The sequence below is a fragment of the Bufo bufo genome, chromosome 7 (assembly GCF_905171765.1).
Source record: "Bufo bufo chromosome 7, aBufBuf1.1, whole genome shotgun sequence".
Taxonomy (NCBI): domain Eukaryota; kingdom Metazoa; phylum Chordata; class Amphibia; order Anura; family Bufonidae; genus Bufo; species Bufo bufo.
Window position 1 is genome coordinate 214323909 of NC_053395.1, and position 13512 is coordinate 214337420.

Genomic DNA, 13512 nt, shown 5'->3' on the forward strand with positions numbered 1-13512 from the left:
TTTAGTCATTTTATCACATTGTTTTATTGCAGATTATACTTGTTTAGATTATGTATAGGGCTATTAAATAATATTGTTATATATCATCTACTTTTAGTCTCTATTTGGTCCAGCTGGTGAGTGCTCAGTCTTCCTATATTTTCCAAGTTTACACTTCAGTTATTTCCACACTTCAGTTAGGCCTCATGCACACGACTGTATGTATTTAGCGATCCGCAAAAAACGGATCCGCAAAAAATATGGATGACGTCCGTGTGCTTTCCGTATTTTGCGGAACGGAACAGCCGGTCCCTGATAGAACAGTCCTATCCTTGTCCGTAATGTGGACAAACGACATACGGAAAAGGAATGCACGAGGAGTAACTTCAGTTTTTTTTGTGGACCCATTGAAATGAATGGTTCCGCATACAGTCGGCAAAAAGAACGGAACGAACACGTTAAGAAGAAACGTTCGTGTGCATGAGTCCTTATCGTGAGCCAAAACTAAGTGCGCGTCAAAAACACAGAACAGGTGAAAATCTTTCCATTACACCTGATCTCTGGAGGAGGCTTCCCTACTGGTTTTGGCTCACAATAAGCCCTCATGCACACGACCGTTGTGTGTTTTGCGGTCCGCAAATCGCGGATCCGCGAAACACGGATGGGGTCCGTGCGCGTTCCGCAATTTGCAGAACGGCACGGACAGCCTTTAATATAACTGCCTATTCTTGTCTGCAAAACGCGGCCAAGAATAGGACAGATTTTTTTTTTTTTTGCGGCCCACGTAACGGAGCGACGGATGCGGACAGCACACGGAGTGCTGTCCGCATCTTTTGCGGCCCCATTGAAGTGAATGGGTCCGCATCCGAGCCGCCAAAACTGCGGCTCGGATGCGGACCAAAACAACTGCCGTGTGCATGAGGCCTGACTGATGGACATAACTGAAGTGTGAACCCAGCCTAAACGGTACTGCAGGCCTCGGCCGGACCACCACTAGCGTCGCTGGCTAGTTGGGGGTCTATAGACACAATGGGACCACCATGATCTAAAATCTCATGTATAACTGTACGTTGCTGCACTTGGTTGGAGGAACCCGGCAAATTCTGCGGGACTGGCCGCCCACACAATGTGCTGTCCGCATCCATAGATCCGTTCCGCGGCCCCGCAAAGAAGATAGAGCATGTCCTATCCTTGTCCGCAATCGGACAAGAATAGGCATTTCTATCATAGGGCCCGGCTACATTCACACGGCCGGTATCCGTGTTTTGCGGATCCGCAATTTGCGAACCGCAAAACACATACGGTCGTGTGAATGTAGCCTAAAAATTTCATAGGGGGAATTCAAGAAGTGACGAGCGCTCTAGGAAGAGGGTTTCCTGGACGGCATATTGATACAGGGGCCCGGCAGGCACTTACAGGGGGGATCTCCTCTGTCTGACCCCAAATAATAACCCACTTAATCCATGTGTTGTGCACAGAAAACAGTTTAAGGCTAGGTCTACACGACGACATTTTGTCGCACGATAATATTTATAATGGTAGTCTATGGTGTCGCACTGCGAAATGGATTTTTTGCGACTGTCGTGTCGCAGCATGTTGCAGTGAGACACCATAGACTACCATTATAAATATTATCGTGCGACACATGTTGCAGTGAAGTTGTACCCTATGTGTCGCGTCGTGTAGACCTAGCCTAAATGCTACATGCACACGAACGTTGCTTGTTTTCGTGTCTGTTCCGATTTTGTTTGTTTTTTGCGGATAGGATGCGGACCCATTCATTTCCGCATCAGTATGTCCGTTCCGTAGCCCCGCAAAAAATAAAATAAAATAGAACATGTCCTATTCTTGTCCGTTTTAGGCATTGTTACAATGGATCTGCAAAAAAAAAAACGGACGTTATCCGTTTTTTTTTGCAGACGGCAAAACACATACGGTCGTTTGCATGTAGCCTAAGACCCCAAGATAGCCAGATATACTTCCCCATGCTCCAGCCCAGGTCTTGGTGCACAATGTAGGTAATGTAAAGCCCTCCTGCTGATAGGTCAGGCTGGAACTTGTAGTTCTCCAACAATTGTCGATAGCACATGTCACCTATCCTTGACTTCAGCGCACATTTTGGGCATGTTAGTACGTAGCCCAAGTCTTAGTGCGCAATTTAACCCGTGCATAGCCAATCTACACATTTAATAATGTCCTACTGCTGGGCCTGGCTGGGACTTGTAGTCCTCCAATAGCTGGTAGTAATACACGTCACCCATCCTTCACCTCAGCACATAATTCAGTCCTATAGCTAGCCCAGTCCAATCACATAATGTAAGTCGTGGGCCTGGCTGGGACTTGTAGTCCTCCGATAGCCGCGTGTTTTATGAGTTATGACTTCAGTGCATAATTCAGTCCCATAACGACGTAGCCTTAGTCTTCTCACATTATATAAGTCATGTATAGCCGTTCTATGCCCTGCTGATGGGCCGGGCTGGGACTTGTAGTCCTCCGATAGCTGGTGGCACCACAGATCGCTTTTCTTGGCATGTCACTATGTAGCCCGGCTCTTAACGCAGATTTTTAAGCCGTGCATAGCCTGTCTCCATGTTTAATTATGTCCTGATGATGGGCCTGGCTGGGACTTGTAGTCCCCAAATGGCTGACGGAGCGACACCGCCTGTCCTGGACTGCAGGGCATTACTCAGGCATATTACTAGGTAGCCCATCCAACTGTGCCCCGCTGATGGGCCTGGCTGGGACTTGTAGTCCCCAATCGCCATCGGCACCACGCGTCGCCTAGCCTGGGCTCCAGGGCATAATTTGGGCAGGATACTGTGTATCTTGTGCCCACAACATTCCAGAACCATTATCAACAATGTAACAGATGCAAGAAAATGGAGCAGCAATGGGAAGACAGATGTTGTTTACCTGGGTGTAACACCAGCTCTCCGCTACCGGTCCACTTGACACCTCTACAGGGGGAGGGGGCGAGGGCCCTCCTGACATGCTGCCTCCGAGGTGAGAACAGCCTCAGATCAAGGTTTTGCTTTTTTTGGCTTTATGTCACTTTTGCAAATAGGCAGCGGCGTGCTGTCCCTCCACGGCCCCATGGACGACCCGGACCCAGCCTCAGCGGCCCCCCGTGGGCTCACATGGTACAGCCCGCCGCCGCATCAGATACTTTGTATCAATGGAGAAATGTTTGCAATTCTGCCGGTACTGGCACGGAAAAGGCTCAATCCCATGGACGGGAAGGGCCTTCTGACGTCAGGGAGGCACGTGACACGCTGAAATCACGTGACCGGCTCAGAGTGATGGCGGCTGAAGTGAGAGGAACCAGTACCTGGCTTTACCACAGGTAGTTACACTGCGTGCACTCCGCTGCTGATGGCGGAGGGGGCCGGTCTGTACACTGGGTGAGCAGGGGGGTTATAGTGGGTGCACATGGAAGGAGCATGTGTGTGTGAGGGGTGAACATGTAAGAGACGTGTGTGTGTGTGTGAGGGGTGAACATGGAAGGGACATGTGTGTGTGTGAGGGGTGAACATGGAAGGGACACGTGTGTGTGTGTGAGAGGGGGGGTGAACATGGAAGGGACATGTGTGTGTGTGAGGGGTGAACATGGAAGGGACGTGTGTGTGTGAGGGGTGAACATGGAAGGGACGTGTGTGTGTGTGAGGGGTGAACATGGAAGGGACGTGTGTGTGTGAGGGGTGAACATGGAAGGGACATGTGTGTGTGAGGGGTGAACATGGAAGGGACATGTGTGTGTGAGGGGTGAACATGGAAGGGACATGTGTGTGTGAGGGGTGAACATGGAAGGGACATGTGTGTGTGAGGGGTGAACATGGAAGGGACATGTGTGTGTGAGGGGTGAACATGGAAGGGACATGTGTGTGTGTATGTGTGTGAGGGGTGAACATGGAAGGGACGTGTGTGTGTGAGGGGTGAACATGGAAGGGACGTGTGTGTGTGAGGGGTGAACATGGAAGGGACATGTGTGTGTGTGTGTGAGGGGTGAACATGGAAGGGACATGTGTGTGTGTGTGAGGGGTGAACATGGAAGGGACGTGTGTGTGTGAGGGGTGAACATGGAAGGGACATGTGTGTGTGTGAGGGGTGAACATGGAAGGGACATGTGTGTGTGTGAGGGGTGAACATGGAAGGGACGTGTGTGTGTGAGGGGTGAACATGGAAGGAACATGTGTGTGTGTGTGAGGGGTGAACATGGAAGGGACGTGTGTGTGTGTGAGGGGTGAACATGGAAGGGACGTGTGTGTGTGAGGGGTGAACATGGAAGGGACGTGTGTGTGTGTGTGTGTGAGGGGTGAACATGGAAGGGACGTGTGTGTGAGGGGTGAACATGGAAGGGACGTGTGTGTGTGAGGGGTGAACATGGAAGGGACGTGTGTGTGTGAGGGGTGAACATGGAAGGGACGTGTGTGTGTGAGGGGTGAACATGGAAGGGACGTGTGTGTGTGAGGGGTGAACATGGAAGGGACGTGTGTGTGTGAGGGGTGAACATGGAAGGGACGTGTGTGTGTGAGGGGTGAACATGGAAGGGACGTGTGTGTGTGTGTGAGGGGTGAACATGGAAGGGACGTGTGTGTGTGAGGGGTGAACATGGAAGGGACGTGTGTGTGTGAGGGGTGAACATGGAAGGGACATGTGTGTGTGTGAGGGGTGAACATGGAAGGGACATGTGTGTGTGTGTGAGGGGTGAACATGGAAGGGACGTGTGTGAGGGGTGAACATGGAAGGGACATGTGTGTGTGTGTGTGGGGGGTGAACATGGAAGGGACATGTGTGTGTGTGAGGGGTGAACATGGAAGGGACATGTGTGTGTGAGAGGGGGGGTGAACATGGAAGGGACATGTGTGTGTGAGAGGGGGGGGTGAACATGGAAGGGACATGTGTGTGTGTGAGAGGGGGGGGGTGAACATGGAAGGGACGTGTGTGTGTGAGAGGGGGGGGGGGTGAACATGGAAGGGACGTGTGTGTGTGAGAGGGGGGGGGGTGAACATGGAAGGGACGTGTGTGTGTGTGAGGGGGGGGGGTGAACATGGAAGGGACATGTGTGTGTGTGAGAGGGGGGGGTGAACATGGAAGGGACGTGTGTGTGTGTGAGAGGGGGGGGTGAACATGGAAGGAACATGTGTGTGTGTGTGTGTGAGGGGTGAACATGGAAGGGACATGTGTGTGTGTGTGAGGGGTGAACATGGAAGGGACATGTGTGTGTGTGAGGGGTGAACATGGAAGGGACGTGTGTGTGTGTGTGAGAGGGGGGGGTGAACATGGAAGGGACGTGTGTGTGTGTGAGAGGGGGGGGTGAACATGGAAGGGACGTGTGTGTGTGTGAGGGGGGGGGGTGAACATGGAAGGGACGTGTGTGTGTGTGAGAGGGGGGGGTGAACATGGAAGGAACATGTGTGTGTGTGTGAGGGGTGAACATGGAAGGGACATGTGTGTGAGAGGGGGGGGTGAACATGGAAGGGACATGTGTGTGAGAGGGGGGGGTGAACATGGAAGGAACATGTGTGTGTGTGAGGGGTGAACATGGAAGGGACATGTGTGTGTGTGTGAGGGGTGAACATGGAAGGGACATGTGTGTGTGTGTGAGGGGTGAACATGGAAGGGACATGTGTGTGTGTGTGAGGGGTGAACATGGAAGGGACATGTGTGTGTGTGAGGGGTGAACATGGAAGGGACATGTGTGTGTGAGGGGTGAACATGGAAGGGACGTGTGTGTGTGTGTGTGTGTGAGGGGTGAACATGGAAGGGACGTGTGTGTGTGTATGTATGTGTGTGTGTGGGGGGGGGGGGGGGTGATCATGGAAGGGACGTGTGTGTGTGTGTATGTATGTTTGTATGTGTGTGTGTGTGTGTGTGTGTGTGTGGGGGTGAACATGGAAGGGACATGTGTGTGTGTGAGAGGGGGGGGTGAACATGGAAGGGACATGTGTGTGTGTGTGTGTATGTATTTTTGTGTGTGTGTGGGGGGGGGTGAACATGGAAGGAGAATGGTGACGTCAGCGAGGTCCTGAAAGAAGACGCCGCCGGCTGTGCGATCAAGTGGATGAGGTGAGTTATGTTTTTATTATTTTTTAACCCTCACTTGACATTGGACTTTGCATTCTGCTATTATTCTCCCTTGTGACCCTGTTTATAATTGAAAATAATAAAATCTACAGAACACCGAACCCGAACTTCAGTGAAGAAGTCCGGGTACCAACATTTAGTTTTTTTTATCATGCGGGTGCAAAACGCATTAAAACGCTTTGCACTCGCGTGGAAAAAACGGACTGAAATTGCGTGCCTACTCGGAATGCACCCGCAACGCATCCGGCCCTCTTCCGCGACGCCCGTGTGAAAGAGGCCTTAGGGTGTGAACACACGTTGCAGGAACCTGCTGATAGACTTGCGTAGGGACCAGCAAAGTCTGCAGCGTTTCTGCGAGGTGTGTTCACACCCATGGGCTGGATTCACACAGCGCTGTGAACACGGTGTGGGATTTGCAGTCACCGCAGCCGCCATCAGAGGCAAAGCAACAGCGGTGGCCGGTTCTGGCTTTTCTGCTGGTGAGTGGTGAGCAGGTAAACAGAGCAGAGAAGGCAGCGCTTGTAGGGGGGGGGGGGGAGCGGACACCCCTTTAACCCCTTCCCGAACAGCGCAGTGGGACGTGACTCGCTTCCCAGCGCAGTACTATTACTGCACGCTGATCGGGCAGGAGCTGCGCCCGCCCCTGATCAGCAGCCGGACCCCTGCTGTATGCACGGGCATCAGTGAAAACACTGATGACGGCACATAAACCCTTGATGTGCCATAGTCAGCACTGACCGCGGCACGTACCATGTGTGGAGAGGAAGAGAGCTTCCATCGGGACTCCGCTGCTGTGATGGGGACCCGATGGCGGGGAAGGCAGCCCGATGCTTTACTTGGGTATCGTGGCAGCCTGTGAGATTCAGCCCCCTGTATTACACAGGTAATACACTTACAGCCAATGCATCACAATACAGAAGTATTGTGATGCATTGTAAAGGGGATCAGACCCCCCAAAGGTTGAAGTCCCAGAGCGGGACAAAACAAAGTGTCCTTTTCCCAAAATAAAGTAAAAAAATAAGAATAAAAAATGCTTTTATTATGTAAAACTGAAACAACCAACCAAATAAATTGTCATATTTTGTATTGTCACGTCTGTAACAACCTGCTCTATAAATATATCACATGATCTAACCTGTCGGATGAACATTGTAAATAATAAAAACTGCCAAAACAGCTATTTTTTGTTACCTAAAGTGTAATATAGAGCAACCAAAAATCCTATGTACCCTAAACTAGTACCAACAAAACTTCCACCCTATCCCGTAGTTTCTACTAGGGATCGACCGATATAGATTTTTTTTTTAGAGCCGATACCGATAATCTGTGAACTTTCAGGCCGATAGCCAATAACTTAGGCTACTTTCACACCTGCGCTAGGTGCGGATCCGCCTTGTATCTGCACAAACGGATCCGCACCGATAATGCAAACGCTGGTATCCAGTCAGAACGGATCCGTTTGCATTACCATGAACAAAAAAGAAAAGAAAAGTGACATTCAATGGGAGGCGGATCCGTTTTCATTTGCACCATATTGTGTGAGTGAAAACGGATCCATCCCCACTGACCTAAATTGTAAGTCAGGACGGATCCGTTTGGCTCCGCATCATCAGGCGGACATCAAAACGCTGCAGAGCGGAATGGAGGCTGAACGGAGGCAAACTGATGCATTCTGAACGGATCCTTATCCAACCAGAATGCATTGGGGCTAAACTGGTCAGTTTTGGGCCGCATGTGAGATCCCTGAAACGGATCTCACAAGCGGACCCAGAAACGCCAGTTTGAAAGTCGCCTTATACCGATATTCTGTGCATTTTCATTTTTACACCACATAGGAGATTTTTTATTAAAAAAAATATATATATTTTAATAGTTTGGACTTTTCGGACGTGGCAATATGTGATATGTTTATTTATTGTTTATATATTTTTGGTGTGTTTTTTTTTTTTTTTTTTTTTTTTTTTTTTTTTTAACTTAATAACCATTTCCCCCCTTAGGTGCTAGAACCTGGGATCTTTTAATCCCTTGTCCTGTTCACCCTAGTAGAGCTCTATCAGGGTGAATAGGACTTCACACTATCCCTGTGCTTGGTACACACAGCAGCAGGGAGCTGACTATGGCAGCCAGGGCTTCAGTAGCGTCCTGGCTGCCATGGGAACCGATCGGCGCCCCAGGATTACACTGCTGGGACTCCGATCAAAAGCTGCCACTGAACCACCAATGAAGAGGAGGGGACCATGTGGCCACTGCAACCAATGATTTTAATGGTGGGGGGGAGGGCGCACTGCGCCACTAATGATAATTAACGTTTAATACAGGAGGCAGGTGTGTCGGCGCAGAATCACATACCCGGCACCCTGCCCATGACAGGGAGTTGCGATCAGCGGCAGCAGTTAACCCCTTAGGTGCGGCACCTGAGGGGTTCACTGCTGCTGATCGCAGCGCCCTGTCATATAGGCTGGGCACCGCCTCCTGTGTTTGTATTAGACGTTAACTTTCATTGGTGGCACAGTGCACCCGCCCCTCCTCCCGTCTATCCTCATTGGCAGCGGCGGCACATGGGGGAGGGAGAGAGTGACTACTCCTCCACTGTGCTGCTGAGGGAACATGAACGCGCTGACGCGAGGTTAGATGCTGATGCCGATAACTTTTGAAAATCATCGGCCGATAATATCGGTAACTCCGATAATCGGTCGATCCCTAGTTTCTACTCTAGGGGTGCATCAGGGGGTCTTCAAATGTGACATGGCCGCTTAAAATTACCCCAGTGAAATCTGCCTTCCAAAAACCATATGGCGTTCCTTTCCTTCTGCGCATATTGAATAGGCTATATGGCATCTGTAAATTTTAAGCACTTTGGTATTTTATGGTTGTACAGTGATGAATATATTGTTAAATTCATATTTAATATTTTTATTTATTTTATTTTACTAGGACATTCCATCAAGTGAAGAGTCAAAACCAGATTTATTTGATTCTATTTCTTCATTGAATAAAGCAATTTCTTCTTTGGAGGAAACTTCAAAAACCAAGTTTATAAATCTACACAAGTCGAAAAAATGCAAGCTTATATTGTTTACTGCCACAAGAAATTTCGATGTGGCCCCCTTCCCCCCCCATTCAATGCTGGCAAAATCACGCGCCCCAATTTACTCCAAAGAAATGACACTAAGTACCTATTGCTTATGTCGGCTTTACAACCCTAAAGCTCAAATGGTGGAATGCTGCGCATGTGAAGTGTGGTACCACGTTCAGTGGGTGGGAGTCGGACAACTATCTTCTTGCATTAAAACAAAAAAACAAAAATTGTATTTGCAGCAAATGTGACAGACGGATCCGTTCAGATAATACAATCGTCTGCATCCGTTCAGAACGGATCCGTTTGTATTATCTTTAACATAGCCAACACGGATCCGTCTTGAACACCATTGAAAGTCAGTGGAGGACGGATCCGTTTTCTATTGTCAGTGAAAACGGATCCGTCCCCATTGACTTGCATTGTGTGTCAGGAAGGATCCGTTTGACTCAGTTTCGTCAGACGGACACCAAAACGCTGCAGGCAGTATTTTAGTGTCCGCCTCCAAAGCGGAATGGAGACGGAACGGAGGCAAACTGACGCATTCTGAGCGGATCCTTATCCATTCAGAATGCATTAGGTCAAAACTGATCCGTTTTGGATCGCTTGTGAGATCCCTGAACGGATCTCTCAAATGGAAAGCCAAAACGACAGTGTGAAAATAGCCTTATATATAGTTTATGATGTAATTAAATGTTTTATTTAAAAAAAAAATCTGTATTTTTATTTATAAAAAATTTAAATATTATTATTATTTTTTTTAAATAGCTCATAGGGTCTTTTAGATTTAGTTTACAATAACTATAGGCTGGCACACTTCTGCATGCCATCATATTGTGGTTGTCCATAAAGAAACTAACCAGTGCATAATGACCTCCAGTTCCAGTGATGATGGCAGCCATAGGACATTGTGTCATTATAGTCTATTAGCATGGGAAAATCTGCAGCACTTCTGCGATAAGATTCCTTTATTGTCACAATACAATGTACAATACAATGAAATGTTGTTTGGAGCAGTCCTAGATGCCAAGGACAGAGGAACAAGAACTGACATTTAAACTAAAGCATTACACTAGAAAAAAACAAAAAACATTGCACTTGAAAGCATTACTATATGTTAACATCCTGTGAGGCAGTGAAACTTTTGAGTAATGAGTGCATCACTTAGATGTGGGACTGGTAAGAGCATGACCTAATGTGGCATAAATGGTGTTCAATGGAAATTTAGTATGACAACTAGGTAAATTGTAATGAACTGCCTAAACTAAGATACTGCGGGTTGTATCACCTAACCTGGAGTAGGTGATGGCTGACGAGAGTCTATAAAACCAGTCCCAAAGGGTCAGGCAGGAGCAGTATCTGAATATAGGCCGAGGTAGTCAGTCATCTAGTCAGGGCCGGTAGCATGGGTCAGGAGCGGGATATCAGAACGGATTAACAGGAACACAAGCCGGCGTCAGGTACACGGATAAATAGAATTTCTCCCTCCTATTAGAACATGTACTTTCCTTATAAATATCAGGCAGGGAGCAGACGCCGCCCTACGGGCAGACACTGTGGCCTCAGTTGAACCAAGTGCATGTGTATCCCAGCATGGAGGAGCAGGAATCAGACATCATGTATGGAAGTTAACATGGTTGCTGTGTCTGCTGGGAGAAGTAGTACACTGGCTGGCACAGACTGCCAGCATTACATAAATATATCTGTCTGAATAGATGAGTTAATCTTGCAAATCCATTTTTAGAAGGCTATGCACTCTGCCTAATTCATTTGTATTGGACGCCTAGAAATAGTAAATTTAAAAGGGGTTATCCAGTTTATATAAGTGGGCCGTGTACTATGGAGTCACTCTACCATAGACTTCTCTGGGAGAGCAATCTATCTATCCCATAGAAGTCTATTGCAGTACACAGCCACGCCACAGCATAGTAGATGGGGTCTATTCTAAGAATACTCAAAAAGATACTTGTGAAAACCGGAAAACATCTTTAATGATGGACAAGGTTGACCACATTTCAATGGTATGTCCTGCAGAAGCTCGGGTTGGTTTTAAAATATTTGTTAGAAGAAACGAAGGCCGAGTTCATAAAGTGTATCATCGTTTCATATATGTGCTACTAATGTGTCAGAGGAATCCCGGCCTAACCAACCAGTAAAACAATGAAAAAGGAAAAGTCCAGGATATAGTCACTTCTATGTAAGCTAGCTATATCCCATCACTCAAAGGAACCTCTCCTACATGACACCTTCTCAGTATATAATAGATGGAGAAGGTCCTTCTGGAGTCCGGGATATAGTCACTTCTATATGATCTGGCTATATCCCATCACTCAAAGGAACCTCTCCTACATGACACCTTCTCAGTATATAATAGATGGAGAAGGTCCTTCTGGAGTCCGGGATATAGTCACTTCTATATGATCTGGCTATATCCCATCACTCAAAGGAACCTCTCCTACATGACACCTTCTCAGTATATAATAGATGGAGAAGGTCCTTCTGGAGTCCGGGATATAGTCACTTCTATATGATCCGGCTAAATCCCATCACTCAAAGGAACCTCTCCTACATGACACCTTCTCAGTATATAATAGATGGAGAAGGTCCTTCTGGAGTCCGGGATATAGTCACTTCTATATGATCCGGCTATATCCCATCACTCAAAGGAACCTCTCCTACATGACACCTTCTCAGTATATAATAGATGGAGAAGGTCCTTCTGGAGTCCGGGATATAGTCACTTCTATATGATCCGGCTATATCCCATCACTCAAAGGAACCTCTCCTACATGACACCTTCTCAGTATATAATAGATGGAGAAGGTCCTTCTGGAGTCCGGGATATAGTCACTTCTATATGATCTGGCTATATCCCATCACTCAAAGGAACCTCTCCTACATGACACCTTCTCAGTATATAATTGAATTGCCAAATGGAAAAATGCTAAACTGAAAATGTCTTCCCATGGATTAATTAAGAAATGAATAAAATTGACTTGATGGATATCAGTGGAAGTGTGATAAACTTGAAAGCACTCTCCAATGCAGAGGCCTGGTTTAGAGAGGCAGGTCTGACAGCAGTGAGTGGTGTCTTTCCTAATCCCTCTAACCAAGCAAACTTGATACCTTTTTTGGGGTCGCCTTTTTTTTTTTTCTGTGGGGGAAAGTACTCCAGGGAAATGCTGCCCATGTATTATTCTTGATACCCCAGAATCACTGCTGACTGAAAAACTGCCCTCCTTCCTGAACACCAAAAATCAATTTATTATTTTTTTCCTGAAATTTCAAGAAGGTCCCCCCATGACCAGCTGTTCTGTGGATGACAAAGGCATTATATAGTGACACTTGGGTTCGGTACACAGCTAATTTTTTTGTACCACACCTTAGATTTTCTTAAGGCACTGTAGGGCTGTAGTACCTGGTCTGAAAGATCCACTCCGCCCATGAACTGTTTGTAATCCTGGATACACACAGGCTTGGTTCCTCGGACTGGGATTGGGGTGGACTGATTTGCATGGATGGTAGTTAGTGTTGATTGAGCATGCTCGGCTGAACACCAGTTCGGCTCGAGCATCTCGGTGCTTGGCACATGGCGGTATTTGGCTGCTATGCAGCCAATAAACGTGCAGGTAAGTACTGCCCTTCACTATAATGCCGTAGCCATGTTGGTTACTGGCATTACAGTGATTAGCTGACAACGCGTCATTGGGTGCTATATAGCATCCGATGGCACGTGTTCGGCTCAGTGTTAGTCAGGGAGAGATGTGCTGAAGAAGGAGTGTAGGGAGAGAATTTTATTTTTTTGTAAGTTGAAAGACTTGTCAGAGCTCCTCCTGAGGAAGCGAACAACACGCGAAACGCGCGTCGAGGAGCGCCATTGCCCTGACTTCTGTCCCAGCCTCATAGGTATGTTGCCTCACCACTCAGCGCATGACCTGGTATTTTCACTTGGATCCAGGCCGCATTGCCGTTTAGCAGTGTTGGGGCTCAGCTACGTATCATATACACTGCTCAAAAAAATAAAGGGAACACAAAAATAACACATCCTAGATCTGAATTAATTAAATATTCTTCTGAAATACTTTGTTCTTTACATAGTTGAATGTGCTGACAACAAAATCACACAAAAATAAAAAAAATGGAAATCATATTTTTCAACCCATGGAGGTCTGGATTTGGAGTCACACTCAAAATTAAAGTGGAAAAACACACTATAGGCTGATCCAACTTGGATGTAATGTCCTTAAAACAAGTCAAAATGAGGCTCAGTAGTGTGTGTGGCCTCCACGTGCCTGTATGACCTCCCTACAACGCCTGTGCATGCTCCTGATGAGGCGGCGGACGGTCTCCTGAGGGATCTCCTCCCAGACCTG

General features: G+C 47.5%; 1 protein-coding gene across 1 annotated transcript in view; it reads right to left on the reverse strand.

The window, feature by feature from the left end:
* The window catches only part of SPOPL (speckle type BTB/POZ protein like), a 28002-nt gene extending 24792 nt beyond the window's left edge, over positions 1–3210 (reverse strand). Inside the window, exon 1 of the mRNA XM_040440452.1 lies at positions 2893–3210. Within this exon, the coding sequence (XP_040296386.1) occupies positions 2893–2970 (78 nt within the window). The 5' untranslated portion in view covers positions 2971–3210. The remainder of the gene's footprint in view (positions 1–2892) is intronic.
* Between the last annotated feature and the right edge of the window lie 10302 nt (positions 3211–13512).